General features: G+C 56.7%; 1 protein-coding gene across 1 annotated transcript in view; it reads left to right on the forward strand.

Moving 5' to 3' along the window:
* LOC123750439 (uncharacterized) overlaps positions 1-8519 on the forward strand; it is an 8841-nt gene extending 322 nt beyond the window's left edge. The window contains exons 2-3 of the mRNA XM_069340001.1: positions 5556-6988; positions 7614-8519. Coding sequence (XP_069196102.1) covers positions 5556-6988; positions 7614-8519 — 2339 coding nt within the window. The remainder of the gene's footprint in view (positions 1-5555; positions 6989-7613) is intronic.
* The last annotated feature ends 11903 nt before the right edge of the window (positions 8520-20422 follow it).

A 20422-nucleotide genomic window follows, 5' to 3' on the forward strand; every position in this document is an offset into this window, starting at 1 on the left:
GCAAATGTCGTACCGATTTTCAAGAAAGGCGATAGGGAGGAGGCACTTAACTATAGACCTGTATCACTGATAAGTATCCCCTGTAAAATACTTGAAAGGATAATTAGGCTACAACTGGTTGTACAGCTGGAGAACGTTAAGTTTGTGAACAAACACCAACATGGGTTCTGGAAAGCGAAATCGTACCTAACAAACCTTTTGGAATTCAATGATAAAATAATGAGGATAAAACAGGACAGAGATGGTTGGGCAGACTGCATATTTCTGGACTGCCAAAAAGCCTTTGATACAGTACTGCACATCAGACTGCTGTTCAAACTCGAGAGGCAGGCGGGAGTGGGAGGAAAGGCCATAGCATGGATAAGGAACTACCTAACAGGAAGGAGCCAAAGAATTACGGTAAGGGGCGAGAAGTCGGACTGGCGAACAGTAACGAGTGGAGTACCTCACGGATAGGTGCTGGGACCAATTCTATTTCTAATATATGTTAACGACATGTTTACATGAGTATAGTCTTACATCTCGATGTTTGCGGATGACGCAAAGTTGATGAGAAGAGTTGTGACAGATGAGGATTGCAGGATCCTCCTAGAGGACCTGAACAGGTTGCAGAGATGGTCAGAGAAATGCCTACTGGAGTTCAACACGAGCAAATGTAAAGTTATGGAAATGGGACTAGGTGATAGGAGACCAAAGGGACAGTACACAATGAAGGGGAACTGCCTACCTGTGACGACGCGTGAAAGAGACCTGGGGGTGGACGTAACACCTAATCTAACTCCTGAAGCACATATAAATAGGATAACGACAGCAGCGTACTCTATACTGGCAAAAGTTAGAACATCATACAGAAACCTAAGTAAGGAGGCATTTAGGGTGCTTTATACTGCCTACGTGAGGCCAGTCTTAGAGTATGCCGCCTCATCATGGAGTCCCCATCTGAAGAAGCATATAAGGAAAGTGGAAAAGGTTCAGAGGCTTGCAATGAGACTCGTCCCAGAGTTACGAGGGATGGGGTATGAGGAGCGCATGTAGGAACTGTGCCTTACGACACTAGAAAAAAGAAGGGAAAGGGGGCACATGATAGGAACGTATAAAATACTCAGGGTGATTGACAGAGTGGACATAGACGAAATGTTCACACGGAATAGTAATAGAACGAGGGGACATGGGTGGAAGCTGGAAACTCAGATGAGTCACAGAGATGTTAGGAAGTTTTCTTTTAGCGTGAGAGTAGTGGAAAAATGGAATGCACTTCAGGAACAGGTTGTGGAAGCAAATACTGTTCATAATTTTAAAACTAGGTATGATAGAGAAATAGGACCAGAGTCATTGCTGTAAACAACCGATGCTTGAAAGGCGGGATCCAAGAGTTAATGCTCGATCCTGCAGACACAAATAGGTGAGTACACGCACTCTCACACACATACACACACACACACACACACACACACACACTTGGGGTCTGGTAGCTGAGTGGACAGCGCGCAGGTCTCGTAATTCTGTGGCCCAGGTTAGATTCCTGGACCAGGCAGAAACAAATGGGCAAAGTTTCTTTCACCCTGATGCGCCTGTTACCTAGCAGTAAATAGGTACCTGGGAGTTAGACAGCTGTTACGGTGCTGCTTCCTGGGTGTGTTTGTGGGGGGGGAGGGGGAATACAAAACAAAAAATAAACATTAGTTTGTTAGTAGTTAGTCTCGTAGTCCTAGTCTCGAGCTGACTAGGTCAGGAATCTAGCGCCTCTTGCTGGTATAATTCTGTCCCCACTAGATGGCGTCGTGTATTTTGTGGGGGATTTCGGGAGCGGACTCATAGATGGCACTGACGTCGCTGCTCCGTGCTCCGACGATGGAATCGTGTTCGTAACACAACCGGAAAGTTGGAAGACAGCTAACGTAGTCCCAATATACAAGAAGGGTGACAGGCAGGAGGCACTGAACTACAGGCCAGTTTCCCTAACTTGTATCCCATGCAAGGTGATGGAGAAGATCGTGAGGAAAAGGCTCGTAGAGCATCTGGAGGGAAATAGCTTTGTAACGCACCACCAACATGGGTTCAGAGATGGTAAATCGTGCCTCACAGGTTTAATAGAATTATATGACCAGGCAACAAAAATTAAGCAGGAAAGAGAAAGGTTGGGCCGACTGCATTTTCCTGGACTGCCAGAAAGCCTTTGACACAGTACCCCATAAAAAGCTGTTAAAAAAGTTAGAGCAACAGGCAGGAGTAAAAGGGAAGATAAGGATAAGGGAGTATTTAAGTAACAGGAAACAGCGAGTAACGGTGAGGGGGGGGGGAGACATCAGAGTGGCGAGAAGTCACCAGCGGAGTCCCACAAGGCTCAGTACCTGGTCCCATCCTGTTTCTAATATATGTAAACGATCTTCCAGAGGGTATAGACTCGTTCCTCTCAATGTTTGTTGATGATGCAAAAATTATGAGAAGAGACAAGACAGATGCAGATAGACAGAGACTACAGGATGACCTGGACAAACTGGAGGAATGGTCTAGAAAATGGCTGCTAAAGTTCAACTCAGGAAAGTGTAAAGTAATGAAATTAGGCGAATGGAGCAGAAGGCTGAACACAAGGTACCATCTAGGAGGTGAAATCCTGCAAGAGTTAAATAGAGAGAAAGATCTGGGGGTTGATATCACACCGAACCTGTCCTCAGAGGCCACATCAAAAGGATTTCATCAGCGGCATATGCTAGGCTGGCCAACATAAGAACTGCCTTTAGAAACTTGTGTAAGGAATCGTTCAGGACCTTGTATATCACTTATGTCAAACCAATCCTGGAATATGCAGTTCCAGCCTGGAGTCCATACCTAGTTAAATACAAGTCGAAGTTAGAGAAGATTCAGAGGTACGCCACCAGACTCGTCCCGGAATTGAGAGGAATGAGCTACGAGAAAAGGCTAAATTAGAAGCTGAACCTCACGTCCGTGGAAAACAGAAGAGTAAGGGGAGACATGATAACTACCTACAAAATTCTCAGGGGAATTGACAGGGTGGACAAAGACAAACTCTTCAGCACGGGAGGGACACGAACAAGGGGACACAGGTGGAAACTTAGTACCCAAATGAGCTACAGGGTCGTTAGAAAGAATTTTTCAGTGTCAGAGTAGTTAATTAATGGAATGCATTAGGAAGTGATGTGGTGGAGGCTGACTCCACACAGTTTCAAATATAGATATGATAGAGCCCAGTAGGCTCAGGAATCTGTACACCAGTTGATTGACAGTTGAGAGGCGGGGCCAAAGAGACAAAGCTCAACCCCCGCAAGCACAACTAGGTGAGTACACACACACACACACACACACACACACACACACACACACACACACACACACACACACACACACACACACACACACACACACACACACACACACACACACACACACGCACACACACACACACACACACACACACACACACACACACACACACACACACACACACACACACACACACACACACACACACACACACACACACACACACACACACACACACACACGCACACACACACGAGGGGCAGGACCAGGGGTCGACAAAGCAGAGTGCCAGTCTGAATTAGAGCTTCAAAATAGAGCCACTTTAAATTACCTCTTCAAAGCAGAGTGTGTATTTGAATTAGATTTTCAAAGCAGAGCGCCAGATTGAATTAGATCCTGGTGGCAGTGGCACAGTGCCTCAATAACGTGCCGCAGGAGGCTGCGAGGAGGAACAATGGCAGCTGAAGTGCCAATCAAGCGCTCCACTGACCCGGAGCGAGATCCAACAAGCATTCACCCCATCCACTTGCGAAGCCTGTATATCTTTCCACAATCATGGGGGCTTTCTTAACATTTATTAAACAGTGTTCCAGCTTGTTTACAACACAAGGCTCTTATTATTTGTCATGTTTATAAGCAGCCTCGAAGTGCTTCGGAACTGATAAACTGTTCAGTAAGTGTAAATAGACATAAGGATTAAGGAAAGATCTACGGGTTTCGAAAGAGTAGCTGGAGTTGCCAGGGCCTCTCCAAGTCCAAGTTGTTAAGTTCTAGTAAATAATTTAAAGAGCTATGACAAAACTCTTAAAAACTCTGCATTCTCTTGAGCGCAGGCGAGAGAGATACATAATAATTTACACGTGGAACACAGAAATAACACCACAAGAGACCATGCAGAAGGCATGGCAGGATGTGCAGAATACCCCCGTTGAAGAGCAGAGGTGCAACAGGTACTCTGAGAGAGAACTATCAACATCAGAGGCCCGAGACTGTTCAACACGCTTCCACTACACATAAGGGGCATAACTGGCCGACCCCTCACAGTGTTCAAGAGAGAACTATCAACATCAGAGGCCCGAGACTGTTCAACACGCTTCCACTACACATAAGGGGCATAACTGGCCGACCCCTCACAGTGTTCAAGAGAGAACTATCAACATCAGAGGCCCGAGACTGTTCAACACGCTTCCACTACACATAAGGGGCATAACTGGCCGACCCCTCACAGTGTTCAAGAGAGAACTATCAACATCAGAGGCCCGAGACTGTTCAACACGCTTCCACTACACATAAGGGGCATAACTGGCCGACCCCTCACAGTGTTCAAGAGAGAACTATCAACATCAGAGGCCCGAGACTGTTCAACACGCTTCCACTACACATAAGGGACATAACTGGCCGACCCCTCACAGTGTTCAAGAGAGAACTATCAACATCAGAGGCCCGAGACTGTTCAACACGCTTCCACTACACATAAGGGGCATAACTGGCCGACCCCTCACAGTGTTCAAGAGAGAACTATAAACATCAGAGGTCCGAGACTGTTCAACACGCTTCCACTACACATAAGGGACATAACTGGCCGACCCCTCACAGTGTTCAAGAGAGAACTATCAACATCAGAGGCCCGAGACTGTTCAACACGCTTCCACTACACATAAGGGGCATAACTGGCCGACCCCTCACAGTGTTCAAGAGAGAACTATCAACATCAGAGGCCCGAGACTGTTCAACACGCTTCCACTACACATAAGGGGCATAACTGGCCGACCCCTCACAGTGTTCAAGAGAGAACTATCAACATCAGAGGCCCGAGACTGTTCAACACGCTTCCACTACACATAAGGGGCATAACTGGCCGACCCCTCACAGTGTTCAAGAGAGAACTATCAACATCAGAGGCCCGAGACTGTTCAACACGCTTCCACTACACATAAGGGACATAACTGGCCGACCCCTCACAGTGTTCAAGAGAGAACTGGATAAACACCTCCAAAGGATACCTGATCAACCAGGCTATGCTTCATACGTCAGACTGCGTCCAACAGCCTGGTTGACCAGTCCAGCAACGAAGAGGCCTGGTTGACCAGTCCAGCAACGAGGAGGCCTGGTCGACGACCGGGCCGCGGGGTGGCTAAGTCCCGAAATCTCCTCAATGTAACCTCTAGGCAAGGTACTGAGGGTAAAGCACTGGTGACTTGCCACCAGTGGTTGTCTGAGGTCTGGAAATATATCTTCGGGTTGATGCAGTGTTTGCTGGTGTGTTATATAAGAGCAAGGTGGCTTCCTGGGTGGCTTCCTGGGTGGCTTCCTGGGTGGCTTCCTGGGTGGCTTCCTAGGTGGCTTCCTAGGTGGCTTCCTGGGTGGCTTCCTGGGTGGCTTCCTAGGTGGCTTCCTAGGTGGCTTCCTAGGTGGCTTCCTGGGTGGCTTCCTGGGTGGCTTCCTAGGTGGCTTCCTGGGTGGCTTCCTGGGTGGCTTCCTGTGTGGCTTCCTAGGTGGCTTCCTGGGTGGCTTCCTGGGTGGCTTCCTGTGTGGCTTCCTAGGTGGCTTCCTGGGTGGCTTCCTGGGTGGCTTCCTGGGTGGCTTCCTGGGTGGCTTCCTGGGTGGCGTCCTGGGTGGCTTCCTGGGTGGCTTCCTGGGTGGCTTCCTGGGTGGCTTCCTGGGTGGCTTCCTGGGTGGCTTCCTGGGTGGCTTCCTGGGTGGCTTCCTGTGTGGCTTCCTAGGTGGCTTCCTGGGTGGCTTCCTGGGTGGCTTCCTGGGTGGCTTCCTGGGTGGCTTCCTGGGTGGCGTCCTGGGTGGCTTCCTGGGTGGCTTCCTGGGTGGCTTCCTGGGTGGCTTCCTGGGTGGCTTCCTGGGTGGCTTCCTGGGTGGCTTCCTGGGTGGCTTCCTGGGTGGCTTCCTGGGTGGCTTCCTAGGTGGCTTCCTGGGTGGCTTCCTGGGTGGCTTCCTGGGTGGCTTCCTGGGTGGCTTCCTGGGTGGCGTCCTGGGTGGCTTCCTGGGTGGCTTCCTGGGTGGCTTCCTGGGTGGCTTCCTGGGTGGCTTCCTGGGTGGCTTCCTGGGTGGCTTCCTGGGTGGCTTCCTGGGTGGCTTCCTGGGTGGCTTCCTGGGTGGCTTCCTGGGTGGCTTCCTGGGTGGCTTCCTGGGTGGCTTCCTGTGTGGCTTCCTGGGTGGCTTCCTGGGTGGCTTCCTGGGTGGCTTCCTGGGTGGCTTCCTGGGTGGCTTCCTAGGTGGCTTCCTAGGTGGCTTCCTGGGTGGCTTCCTAGGTGGCTTCCTGGGTGGCTTCCTGGGTGGCTTCCTAGGTGGCTTCCTAGGTGGCTTCCTGGGTGGCTTCCTGGGTGGCTTCCTGGGTGGCTTCCTGTGTGGCTTCCTGGGTGGCTTCCTAGGTGGCTTCCTAGGTGGCTTCCTGGGTGGCTTCCTGGGTGGCTTCCTGGGTGGCTTCCTGTGTGGCTTCCTGGGTGGCTTCCTAGGTGGCTTCCTGGGTGGCTTCCTGGGTGGCTTCCTGGGTGGCTTCCTGGGTGGCTTCCTGTGTGGCTTCCTGGGTGGCTTCCTGTGTGGCTTCCTGGGTGGCTTCCTGGGTGGCTTCCTGGGTGGCTTCCTGTGTGGCTTCCTGGGTGGCTTCCTGGGTGGCTTCCTGGGTGGCTTCCTGTGTGGCTTCCTGGGTGGCTTCCTGGGTGGCTTCCTGGGTGGCGTCCTGGTGGCTTCCTGGGTGGCGTCCTGGGTGGCTTCCTGGGTGGCTTCCTGGGTGGCTTCCTGGGTGGCTTCCTGTGTGGCTTCCTGGTGGCTTCCTGGGTGGCTTCCTGTGTGGCTTCCTGGGTGGCTTCCTGGGTGGCTTCCTGGGTGGCTTCCTGGGTGGCGTCCTGGGTGGCTTCCTGGGTGGCTTCCTGGGTGGCTTCCTGGGTGGCTTCCTGGGTGGCTTCCTGGGTGGCTTCCTGGGTGGCTTCCTGGGTGGCTTCCTGGGTGGCTTCCTGTGTGGCTTCCTGGGTGGCTTCCTGGGTGGCTTCCTGGGTGGCTTCCTGTGTGGCTTCCTGGGTGGCTTCCTGGGTGGCTTCCTGGGTGGCGTCCTGGGTGGCTTCCTGGGTGGCTTCCTGGGTGGCTTCCTGGGTGGCTTCCTGGGTGGCTTCCTGGGTGGCTTCCTGGGTGGCTTCCTGGGTGGCTTCCTGGGTGGCTTCCTGGGTGGCTTCCTAGGTGGCTTCCAATGTAGCTTCCTAAGGGCTTCCAAGGAGGCTTCCAATATAGCTTCCTAAGGGATTCCATGGTGGCTTCCTAGGTGGCTTCCTGGGTGACTTCCTAGGTGGCTTCCAAGGTGGCTTCCAAGGTGGCTTCCAATGTAGCTTCCTAAGGGCTTCCAAGGTGGCTTCCTAGGTGGCTTCCAAGGTGGCTTCCTGGGTGGCTTCCAAGGTGGCTTCCTGGGTGGCTTCCAAGGTGGCTTCCAATGTAGCTTCCAAGGTGGCTTCCTAGGTGGCTTCCAAGGTGGCTTCCTAGGTGGCTTCCTCGGTGGCTTCCTGGGTGGCTTCCTGGGTGGCTTCCTAGGTGGCTTCCTGGGTGGCTTCCTGGGTGGCTTCCTAGGTGGCTTCCTGGGTGGCTTCCTAGGTGGCTTCCTGGGTGGCTTCCAAGGTGGCTTCCTAGGTGGCTTCCTGGGTGGCTTCCTAGGTGGCTTCCTGGGTGGCTTCCTAGGTGGCTTCCAAGGTGGCTTCCTGGGTGGCTTCCTGGGTGGCTTCCTAGGTGGCATCCTGGGTGGCTTCCTGGGTGGCTTCCAAGGTGGCTTCCGGGGTGGCTTCCTGGGTCGCTTCCTAGGTGGCTTCCTGGGTGGCTTCCTAGGTGGCTTCCTGGGTGGCTTCCTAGGTGGCTTCCTAGGTGGCTTCCTGGGTGGCTTCGTGGGTGGCTTCCTGGGTGGCTTCCTGGGTGACTTCCTAGGTGGCTTCCTAGGTGGCTTCCTGGGTGGCTTCCTAGGTGGCTTCCTGGATGGCTTCCTAGGTGGCTTCCAAGGTGGCTTCCTGGGTGGCTTCCTAGGTGGCTTCCTGGGTGGCTTCCTGGGTGGCTTCCTAGGTGGCTTCCTGGGTGGCTTCCTGGGTGGCTTCCAAGGTGGCTTCCGGGGTGGCTTCCTGGGTGGCTTCCTAGGTGGCTTCCTGGGTGGCTTCCTAGGTGGCTTCCTAGGTGGCTTCCTAGGTGGCTTCCTAGGTGGCTTCCAAGGTGGCTTCCAATGTAGCTTCCTAAGGGCTTCCAAGGTGGCTTCCTAGGTGGCTTCCAATGTAGCTTCCTAAGGGCTTCCAAGGTGGCTTCCTTAGGGCTTCCAAGGTGGCTTCCAATGTAGCTTCCAAGGTGGCTTCCAATGCAGCTTCCAAGGTGGCTTCCTAGGGCTTCCAAGTTGGCTTTCTAGGTGGCTTACCTAGGGCTTCCAAGGTGGCTTTCTAAGGGCTTCCAAGTTGGCTTCCTAAGGCTTCCAAGGTGGCTTCCTAGGGCTTCCAAGGTGGCTTCCTTACGGCTCCCAAGGTGGCTTCCAATGTAGCTTCCAAGGTAGCTTCCAATGTAGCTTCCAAGGTGGCTTCCTAGGGCTTCCAATGTAGCTTCCTAAGGACTTCCTTAGGGCTTTTAAGTTGGCTTCCTAAAGCTTCCAAAGTGACTTCCTAGGGCTTTCAAGATGGCTTCCTAAGGGCTTCCATGTTGGCTTCCTAGGTGGCTTCCTAGGGCTTTCAAGGGGGCTTCCCTACGGCTTCCATGTTGGCTTCCCTAAGGGCTTCCATGTTGGCTTCCCTAAGGGCTTCCATGGAGGCTTCCCTAAGGGCTTCCATGGAGGCTTTCCTAAGGGCTTCCATGTTGGCTTCTCAAAGGGCTTCCATGGAGGCTTTCTTAAGGGCTTCCATGGTGGCTTCCCTAAGGACTTCCAAGGTGGCTTCCTGAGGGCATCCAAGGTGGTTTCCTGAGGGCTTCCACGGTGGCTTCCTGAGGGTTTCCAAGGGGGCTGCCTGAGGGCTTCCAAGGTGACTTCCTGAGGGCTTCCAAGGTGGCTTCCTGAGGGCTTCCAAGGTGGCTTCCTGAGGGCTTCCAAGGTGGCTTTCAAAGGGCTTCAATTGTGGCTTCCAAAGGGCTTCCAAAGGGCTTCCTAGAGCTTTCATTGTGGCTTCCCTAAGGGCTTCCTAGAGCTTCCATTGTGGCTTCCCTAAGGGCTTCCAAGGTGGCTTCCTGAGGGCTTCCAAGGTGGCTTCCTGAGGGCTTCCAAGGTGGCTTCCAAAGGGCTTCCAAGGTGGCTTCCTGAGGGCTTCCAAGGTGGCTTCCAAAGGGCTTCCAAGGTGGCTTCCTGAGGGCTTCCAAGGTGGCTTCCTGAGGGCTTCCAAGGTGACTTCCTGAGGGCTTCCAAGGTGGCTTCCAAAGGGCTTCCATTGTGGCTTGCTAAGGGCTTCCAAAGGGCTTCCTAGAGGTTCCATTGTGGCTTCCCTGAGGGCTTCTAAGGTGGCTTCCTGAGGGCTTCCAAGGTGGCTTCCTGAGGGCTTCCAAGGTGGCTTCCAAAGGGCTTCCATTGTGGCTTCCTAAGGGCTTCCAAAGGGCTTCCTAGAGCTTCCATGGTGGCTTCCTGAGGGTTTCCAAGGTGACTTCCTGAGGGCTTCCAAGGTGGCTTCCTGAGGGCTTCCAAGGTGGCTTCCAAAGGGCTTCCATTGTGGCTTCCTAAGGGCTTCCAAAGGGCTTCCCTAAGGGCTTCCATGGTGGCTTCCCAAAGGGCTTCCATGGTGGCTTCCCAAAGGGCTTCCATGGTGGCTTCCCTAAGGGCTTCCAAGGTGGCTTCCCTAAGGGCAGTGTTTAACAGTGGTTGTGGTCAGATTACCATCACCAGAGCAGTACTGGTGGCCTGGTCACAGTACTGGTGGCCTGGTGACAGTACTGGTGGTCTGGTCACAGTACTGGTGGCCTGGTCACAGTACTGGTGGCCTGGTCACAGTACTGGTGGCCTGGTCACAGTACTGGTGGCCTGGTCACAGTACTGGTGGCCTGGTCACAGTACTGGTGGCCTGGTCACAGTACTGGTGGTCTGGTCACAGTACTGGTGGCCTGGTCACAGTACTGGTGGCCTGGTCACAGTACTGGTGGCCTGGTCACAGTACTGGTGGCCTGGTCACAGTACTGGTGGCCTGGTCACAGTACTGGTGGCCTGGTCACAGTACTGGTGGCCTGGTCACAGTACTGGTGGCCTGGTCACAGTACTGGTGGGCCTGGTCACAGTACTGGTGGCCTGGTCACAGTACTGGTGGCCTGGTCCACAGTACTGGTGGCCTGGTCACAGTACTGGTGGCCTGGTCACAGTACTGGTGGCCTGGTCACAGTACTGGTGGCCTGGTCACAGTACTGGTGGCCTGGTCACAGTACTGGTGGCCTGGTCACAGTACTGGTGGCCTGGTCACAGTACTGGTGGCCTGGTCACAGTACTGGTGGCCTGGTCACAGTACTGGTGGCCTGGTCACAGTACTGGTGGCCTGGTCACAGTACTGGTGGTCTGGTCACAGTACTGGTGGCCTGGTCACAGTACTGGTGGCCTGGTCACAGTACTGGTGGCCTGGTCACAGTACTGATGGCCTGGTCACAGTACTGGTGGCCTGGTCACAGTACTGGTGGCCTGGTCACAGTACTGGTGGCCTGGTCACAGTACTGGTGGTCTGGTCACAGTACTGGTGGCCTGGTCACAGTACTGGTGGCCTGGTCACAGTACTGGTGGCCTGGTCACAGTACTGGTGGCCTGGCCACAGTACTGGGGCCTGGTCACAGTACTGGTGGCCTGGTCACAGTACTGGTGGCTGGTCACAGTACTGGTGGCCTGGTCACAGTACTGGTGGCCTGGTCACAGTACTGGTGGCCTGGTCACAGTACTGGTGGCCTGGTCACAGTACTGGTGGCCTGGTCACAGTACTGGTGGCCTGGTCACAGTACTGGTGGCCTGGTCACAGTACTGGTGGCCTGGTCACAGTACTGGTGGCCTGGTCACAGTACTGGTGGCCTGGTCACAGTACTGGTGGCCTGGTCACAGTACTGGTGGCCTGGTCACAGTACTGGTGGCCTGGTCACAGTACTGGTGGCTGGCCACAGTACTGGTGGCCTGGTCACAGTACTGGTGGCCTGGCCACAGTACTGGTGGCCTGGCCACAGTACTGGTGGCCTGGCCACAGTACTGGTGGCCTGGTCACAGTACTGGTGGCCTGGTCACAGTACTGGTGGCCTGGTCACAGTACTGGTGGCCTGGTCACAGTACTGGTGGCCTGGTCACAGTACTGGTGGCCTGGTCACAGTACTGGTGGCCTGGTCACAGTACTGGTGGCCTGGCCACAGTACTGGTGGCCTGGCCACAGTACTGGTGGCCTGGTCACAGTACTGGTGGCCTGGTCACAGTACTGGTGGCCTGGTCACAGTACTGGTGGCCTGGTCACAGTACTGGTGGCCTGGTCACAGTACTGGTGGCCTGGTCACAGTACTGGTGGCCTGGTCACAGTACTGGTGGCCTGGTCACAGTACTGGTGGCCTGGTCACAGTACTGGTGGCCTGGTCACAGTACTGGTGGCCTGGTCACAGTACTGGTGGCCTGGTCACAGTACTGGTGGCCTGGTCACAGTACTGGTGGCCTGGTCACAGTACTGGTGGCCTGGTCACAGTACTGGTGGCCTGGTCACAGTACTGGTGGCCTGGTCACAGTACTGGTGGCCTGGTCACAGTACTGGTGGCCTGGTCACAGTACTGGTGGCCTGGTCACAGTACTGGTGGCCTGGTCACAGTACTGGTGGCCTGGTCACAGTACTGGTGGCCTGGTCACAGTACTCGTGGCCTGGTCACAGTACTGGTGGCCTGGTCACAGTACTGGTGGCCTGGTCACAGTACTCGTGGCCTGGTCACAGTACTGGTGGCCTGGTCACAGTACTGGTGGGCCCTGGTCACAGTACTCGGTGGCCCTGGTCACAGTACTGGTGGCCTGGTCACAGTACTGGTGGCCTGGGTCACAGTACTGGTGGCCCTGGTCCACAGTACTGGTGGCCTGGTCACAGTACTCGTGCCTGGTCACAGTACTGGTGGCCTGGTCACCAGTACTGGTGGCCTGGTCACAGTACTGGTGGCCTGGTCACAGTACTGGGTGGCCTGGTCACAGTACTGGTGGGCCTGGTCACAGTACTGGTGGCCTGGTCACAGTACTGGTGGCCTGGTCACAGTACTGGTGGCCTCGGTCACAGTACTGGTGGCCTGGTCACAGTACTGGTGGCCTGGTCACAGTACTGGTGGCCTGGTCACAGTACTGGTGGCCTGGTCACAGTACTGGTGGCCGGGTCACAGTACTGGTGGCCTGGTCACAGTACTGGTGGCCTGGTCACAGTACTGGTGGCCTGGTCACAGTACTGGTGGCCTGGTCACAGTACTGGTGGCCTGGTCACAGTACTGGTGGCCTGGTCACAGTACTGGTGGCCTGGTCACAGTACTGGTGGCCTGGTCACAGTACTGGTGGCCTGGTCACAGTACTGGTGGCCTGGTCACAGTACTGGTGGCCCTGGTCACAGTACTGGTGGGCCTGGTCACAGTACTGGTGGCCTGGTCACAGTACTGGTGGCCTGGTCACAGTACTGGTGGCCTGGTCACAGTACTGGTGGCCTGGTCACAGTACTGGTGGCCTGGTCACAGTACTGGTGGCCTGGTCACAGTACTGGTGGCCTGGTCACAGTACTGGTGGCCTGGTCACAGTACTGGTGGCCTGGTCACAGTACTGGTGGCCTGGTCACAGTACTGGTGGCCTGGTCACAGTACTGGTGGCCTGGTCACAGTACTGGTGGCCTGGTCACAGTACTGGTGGCCTGGTCACAGTACTGGTGGCCTGGTCACAGTACTGGTGGCCTGGTCACAGTACTGGTGGCCTGGCCACAGTACTGGTTGGCCTGGTCACAGTACTGGTGGCCTGGTCACAGTACTGGTGGCCTGGTCACAGACTGGTGGTCTTGGCCACAGTACTGTGGCCTGGTCACAGTACTGGTGCCTGGTCACAGTACTGGGCCTGGTCACAGTACTGGTGGGCCTGGTCACAGTACTGATGGGCCTGGTCCACAGTACTGGTGGGCCTGGTCAACGTACTGGTGGCCTGGTCACAGTACTGGGTGGACTGGTCCACAGGTACTGGTGGTCTGGTCACAGGACTGGTGGCCTGGTCACAGTACTGGTGGCCTGGTCAAAGTACTGGTGGGCCTGGTTCACAGTACTGGTGGCCTGGTCACAGGTACTGGTGGCCTGGTCACAGTACTGGTGGCCTGGTCCACAGTAACTGGTGGCCTGTCAAGTACTGGTGGCCTGGTCACAGTACTGGTGGGCCGGTCACAGGGACGGTGGCCTGGTCACAGTACTGGTGGCCTGGTCCACAGTACTGGTGGCCTGGTCACAGTACTGGTGGCCTGGTCACAGTACTGGTGGCCTGGGTCACAGTAACTGGTGGCCTGGTCACATGTACTGGTGGCCTGGTCACCAGTGTACTGGTGGCCTGGTCCAGTACGGGTTGGCCTGGTCACAGTACGGTGGCCTGGTCACAGTACTGGTGGCCTGGTCACAGTACTGGTGGCCTGGTCACAGTACTGGTGGCCTGGTCACAGTACTGGTGGCCTGGTCACAGTACTGGTGGCCTGGTCACAGTACTGGTGGCCTGGTCACAGTACTGGTGGCCTGGTCAAGTACTGGTGGCCTGGTCACAGTACTGGTGGCCTGGTCACAGTACTGGTGGCCTGGTCACAGTACTGGTGGCCTGGTCACAGTACTAGTGGCCTGGTCACAGTACTGGTGGCCTGGTCACAGTACTGGTGACCTGGTCACAGTACTGGTGGCCTGGTCACAGTACTGGTGGCCTGGTCACAGTACTGGTGGCTGGTCACAGTACTGGTGACCTGGTCACAGTACTGGTGGCCTGGTCACAGTACTGGTGGCCTGGTCACAGTACTGGGGCCTGGTCACAGTACTGGTGGCCTGGTCACAGTACTGGTGGCCTGGTCACAGTACTGGTGGCCTGGTCACAGTACTGGTGGCCTGGTCACAGTACTGGTGGCCTGGTCACAGTACTGGTGGCCTGGTCACAGTACTGGTGGCCTGGTCACAGTACTGGTGGCCTGGTCACAGTACTGGTGGCCTGGTCACAGTACTGGTGGCCTGGTCACAGTACTCGTGGCCTGGTCACAGTACTGGTGGCCTGGTCACAGTACTGGTGGCCTGGTCACAGTACTGGTGGCCTGGTCACAGTACTGGTGGCCTGGTCACAGTACTGGTGGCCTGGTCACAGTACTCGTGGCCTGGTCACAGTACTGGTGGCCTGGTCACAGTACTGGTGGCCTGGTCACAGTACTCGTGGCCTGGTCACAGTACTGGTGGCCTGGTCACAGTACTGGTGGCCTGGTCACAGTACTGGTGGCCTGGTCACAGTACTCGTGGCCCGGTCACAGTACTGGTGGCCTGGTCACAGTACTCGTGGCCTGGTCACAGTACTGGTGGCCCGGTCACAGTACTGGTGGCCTGGTCACAGTACTCGTGGCCTGGTCACAGTACTGGTGGCCTGGTCACAGTACTGGTGGCCTGGTCACAGTACTGGTGGCCTGGTCACAGTACTGGTGGCCTGGTCACAGTACTGGTGGCCTGGTCACAGTACTGGTGGCCCGGTCACAGTACTGGTGGCCTGGTCACAGTACTGGTGGCCCGGTCACAGTACTGGTGGCCTGGTCACAGTACTGGTGGCCTGGTCACAGTACTGGTGGCCTGGTCACAGTACTGGTGGCCTGGTCACAGTACTGGTGGCCTGGTCACAGTACTGGTGGCCTGGTCACAGTACTCGTGGCCTGGTCACAGTACTGGTGGCCTGGTCACAGTACTGGTGGCCTGGTCACAGTACTGGTGGCCTGGTCACAGTACTGGTGGCCTGGTCACAGTACTGGTGGCCTGGTCACAGTACTGGTGGCCTGGTCACAGTACTGGTGGCCTGGTCACAGTACTGGTGGCCTGGTCACAGTACTGGTGGCCTGGTCACAGTACTGTGGCCTGGTCACAGTACTGTGGCCTGGTCACAGTACTGGTGGCCTGGTCACAGTACTGGTGGCCTGGTCACAGTACTGGTGGCCTGGTCACAGTACTGGTGGTCTGGTCACAGTACTGGTGGCCTGGTCACAGTACTGGTGGCCTGGTCACAGTACTGGTGGCCTGGTCACAGTACTGATGGCCTGGTCACAGTACTGGTGGCCTGGTCACAGTACTGGTGGCCTGGTCACAGTACTGGTGGCCTGGTCACAGTACTGGTGGTCTGGTCACAGTACTGGTGGCCTGGTCACAGTACTGGTGGCCTGGTCACAGTACTGGTGGCCTGGTCACAGTACTGGTGGCCTGGCCACAGTACTGGTGGCCTGGCCACAGTACTGGTGGCCTGGTCACAGTACTGGTGGCCTGGTCACAGTACTGGTGGCCTGGTCACAGTACTGTGGTGGCCTGGTCACAGTACTGGTGGCCTGGTCACAGTACTGGTGGCCTGGTCACAGTACTGGTGGCCTGGTCACAGTACTGGTGGCCTGGTCACAGTACTGGTGGCCTGGTCACAGTACTGTGGCCTGGTCACAGTACTGGTGGCCTGGTCACAGTACTGGTGGCCTGGTCACAGTACTGGTGGCCTGGTCACAGTACTGGTGGCCTGGTCACAGTACTGGTGGCCTGGTCACAGTACTGGTGGCCTGGTCACAGTACTGGTGGCCTGGCCACAGTACTGGTGGCCTGGTCACAGTACTGGTGGCCTGGCCACAGTACTGGTGGCCTGGCCACAGTACTGGTGGCCTGGCCACAGTACTGGTGGCCTGGTCACAGTACTGGTGGCCTGGTCACAGTACTGGTGGCCTGGTCACAGTACTGGTGGCCTGGTCACAGTACTGGTGGCCTGGTCACAGTACTGGTGGCCTGGTCACAGTACTGGTGGCCTGGTCACAGTACTGGTGGCCTGGCCACAGTACTGGTGGCCTGGCCACAGTACTGGTGGCCTGGTCACAGTACTGGTGGCCTGGTCACAGTACTGGTGGCCTGGTCACAGTACTGGTGGCCTGGTCACAGTACTGGTGGCCTGGTCACAGTACTGGTGGCCTGGTCACAGTACTGGTGGCCTGGTCACAGTACTGGTGGCCTGGTCACAGTACTGGTGGCCTGGTCACAGTACTGGTGGCCTGGTCACAGTACTGGTGGCCTGGTCACAGTACTGGTGGCCTGGTCACAGTACTGGTGGCCTGGTCACAGTACTGGTGGCCTGGTCACAGTACTGGTGGCCTGGTCACAGTACTGGTGGCCTGGTCACAGTACTGGTGGCCTGGTCACAGTACTGGTGGCCTGGTCACAGTACTGGTGGCCTGGTCACAGTACTGGTGGCCTGGTCACAGTACTGGTGGCCTGGTCACAGTACTGGTGGCCTGGTCACAGTACTGGTGGCCTGGTCACAGTACTGGTGGCCTGGTCACAGTACTGGTGGCCTGGTCACAGTACTGGTGGCCTGGTCACAGTACTGGTGGCCTGGTCACAGTACTCGTGGCCTGGTCACAGTACTGGTGGCCTGGTCACAGTACTGGTGGCCTGGTCACAGTACTCGTGGCCTGGTCACAGTACTGATGGCCTGGTCACAGTACTGGTGGCCTGGTCACAGTACTCGTGGCCTGGTCACAGAACTGGTGGCCTGGTCACAGTACTGGTGGCCTGGTCACAGTACTGGTGGCCTGGTCACAGTACTGGTGGCCTGGTCACAGTACTCGTGGCCCGGTCACAGTACTGGTGGCCTGGTCACAGTACTCGTGGCCTGGTCACAGTACTGGTGGCCTGGTCACAGTACTGGTGGCCCGGTCACAGTACTGGTGGCCTGGTCACAGTACTGGTGGCCCGGTCACAGTACTGGTGGCCCGGTCACAGTACTGGTGGCCCGGTCACAGTACTGGTGGCCTGGTCACAGTACTGGTGGCCCGGTCACAGTACTGGTGGCCTGGTCACAGTACTGGTGGCCCGGTCACAGTACTGGTGGCCTGGTCACAGTACTCGTGGCCCGGTCACAGTACTGGTGGCCTGGTCACAGTACTCGTGGCCCGGTCACAGTACTGGTGGCCTGGTCACAGTACTCGTGGCCCGGTCACAGTACTGGTGGCCTGGTCACAGTACTGGTGGCCTGGTCACAGTACTGGTGGCCTGGTCACAGTACTGGTGGCCCGGTCACAGTACTGGTGGCCTGGTCACAGTACTGGTGGCCCGGTCACAGTACTGGTGGCCTGGTCACAGTACTGGTGGCCCGGTCACAGTACTGGTGGCCTGGTCACAGTACTGGTGGCCCGGTCACAGTACTGGTGGGCTGGTCACAGTACTGGTGGGCCGGTCACAGTACTGGTGGCCTGGTCACAGTACTGGTGGCCTGGTCACAGTACTGGTGGCCTGGTCACAGTACTGGTGGCCTGGTCACAGTACTGGTGGCCTGGTCACAGTACTGGTGGCCTGGTCACAGTACTGGTGGCCTGGTCACAGTACTGGTGGCCTGGTCACAGTACTGGTGGCCTGGTCACAGTACTGGTGGCCTGGTCACAGTACTGGTGGCCTGGTCACAGTACTGGAGGCCTGGTCACAGTACTGGTAGCCTGGTCACAGTACTGGTGACCTGGTCACAGTACTCGTGGCCTGGTCACAGTACTGGTGGCCTGGTCACAGTACTGGTGGCCTGGTCACAGTACTCGTGGCCTGGTCACAGTACTGGTGGCCTGGTCACAGTACTGGTGGCCTGGTCACAGTACTGGTGGCCTGGTCACAGTACTCGTGGCCTGGTCACAGTACTGGTGGCCTGGTCACAGTACTGGTGGCCTGGTCACAGTACTCGTGGCCTGGTCACAGTACTGGTGGCCTGGTCACAGTACTGGTGGCCTGGTCACAGTACTGGTGGCCTGGTCACAGTACTGGTGGCCTGGTCACAGTACTGGTGGCCTGGTCACAGTACTGGTGGCCTGGTCACAGTACTGGTGGCCTGGTCACAGTACTGGTGGCCTGGTCACAGTACTGGTGGCCTGGTCACAGTACTGGTGGCCTGGTCACAGTACTGGTGGCCTGGTCACAGTACTGGTGGCCTGGTCACAGTACTGGTGGCCTGGTCACAGTACTGGTGGCCTGGTCACAGTACTGGTGGCCTGGTCACAGTACTGGTGGCCTGGTCACAGTACTGGTGGCCTGGTCACAGTACTGGTGGCCTGGTCACAGTACTAGTGGCCTGGTCACAGTACTGGTGGCCTGGTCACAGTACTGGTGACCTGGTCACAGTACTGGTGGCCTGGTCACAGTACTGGTGGCCTGGTCACAGTACTGGTGGCCTGGTCACAGTACTGGTGACCTGGTCACAGTACTGGTGGCCTGGTCACAGTACTGGTGGCCTGGTCACAGTACTGGTGGCCTGGTCACAGTACTGGTGGCCTGGTCACAGTACTGGTGGCCTGGTCACAGTACTGGTGGCCTGGTCACAGTACTGGTGGCCTGGTCACAGTACTGGTGGCCTGGTCACAGTACTGGTGGCCTGGTCACAGTACTGGTGGCCTGGTCACAGTACTGGTGGCCTGGTCACAGTATGGTGGCCTGGTCACAGTACTCGTGGCCTGGTCACAGTACTGGTGGCCTGGTCACAGTACTGGTGGCCTGGTCACAGTACTGGTGGCCTGGTCACAGTACTGGTGGCCTCAGGTCACAGTACTTGTGGACTGTGCACAGTACTGTGGTCTAGACACAGTACTCGGTGGCCTGGTCTCACAGTACTGGTGCTCCTTGTCACCAGTACTGGTCGGCCTGGTCACCAGTTACTCGGTGGCCTGGTCACCAGTACTGGTGGCCTGGTCACAGTACTGGTTGGCCCTGGTCACAGTACTCGGTGGCCTGGTCACAGTACTCGGTCGGCCCTGGTCACAGTACTGGCTCGGCCTGGGTCACAGTACTGGTGGCCTGGTCACAGTACTGGTGGGCCGGTCACCAGTTACTGGTGGGCCTGGTCACAGTTACTCGGCTGGGCCCTGGTCACAGTTTTACTGGTGGCCTGGTCACAGTACTGGTGGCCTGGTCACAGTACTGGTGCCTGGTCACAGTACTGGTGGCCCGGTCACAGTACTGGTGGCCTGGTCACAGTTACTGGTGGCCCGGTCACAGTACTGGTGGCCTGGTCACAAGTACTGGTGGCCCTGGTCACAGTACTGGTGGCCTGGTCACAGTACTGGTGGCCCTGGTCACAGTACTGGTGGACCTGGTCACAGTACTCGGTGGCCCTGGTCACAGTACTGGTGGCCTGGTCACAGTACTCGTGGCCTGGTCACAGTACTGGTGGCCTGGTCACAGTACTCGTGGCCTGGTCACAGTACTGGTGGCCTGGTCACAGTACTGGTGGCCTGGTCACAGTACTGGTGGCCTGGTCACAGTACTGGTGGCCTGGTCACAGTACTGGTGGCCTGGTCACAGTACTGGTGGCCGGTCCACAGTACTGGTGGCCTGGTCACAGTACTGGTGGCCCGGGTCACAGTACTGGTGGCCTGGTCACAGTACTGGTGGCCTGGTCACAGTACTGGTGGGCCTGGTCACAGTACTGGTGGCCTGGTCACAGTACTGGTGGCCTGGTCACAGTACTGGTGGCCTGGTCACAGTACTGGTGGCCTGGTCACAGTACTGTGGCCTGGTCACAGTACTGGTGGCCTGGTCACAGTACTGGTGGCCTGGTCACAGTACTGGTGGGCCTGGTCCCAGTACTGGAGGCCTGGTTGACAGTACTGGTGGTCCTGGGTCACAGTACTGGTGGCTCTGGGTCCCCGTACTGGTGGCCTGGTCACAGGTACTGGTGGCCTGGTCACAGTACTGGTGGCCTGGTCACAGTACCTGTGGCCTTGGGTCACAGTACTGGTGGCCTGGTCACAGTACTGTGGTAGCCTGGTCACAGTACTGGTGTCCATGGTCACCGTACTCGTGGCCTGGTCACAGTACTGGTGCCTGGTCACAGTACTGGTGGCCTGGTCACAGTACTCGTGGCCTGGTCACAGTACTGGTGGCCTGGTCACAGTACTGGTGGCCTGGTCACAGTACTGGGGGCCTGTCACAGTACTGGTGGCCTGGTCACAGTACTGGTGGCCTGGTCACAGTA

This window comes from Procambarus clarkii, chromosome 43 (assembly GCF_040958095.1).
Source record: "Procambarus clarkii isolate CNS0578487 chromosome 43, FALCON_Pclarkii_2.0, whole genome shotgun sequence".
Lineage (NCBI taxonomy): Eukaryota > Metazoa > Arthropoda > Malacostraca > Decapoda > Cambaridae > Procambarus > Procambarus clarkii.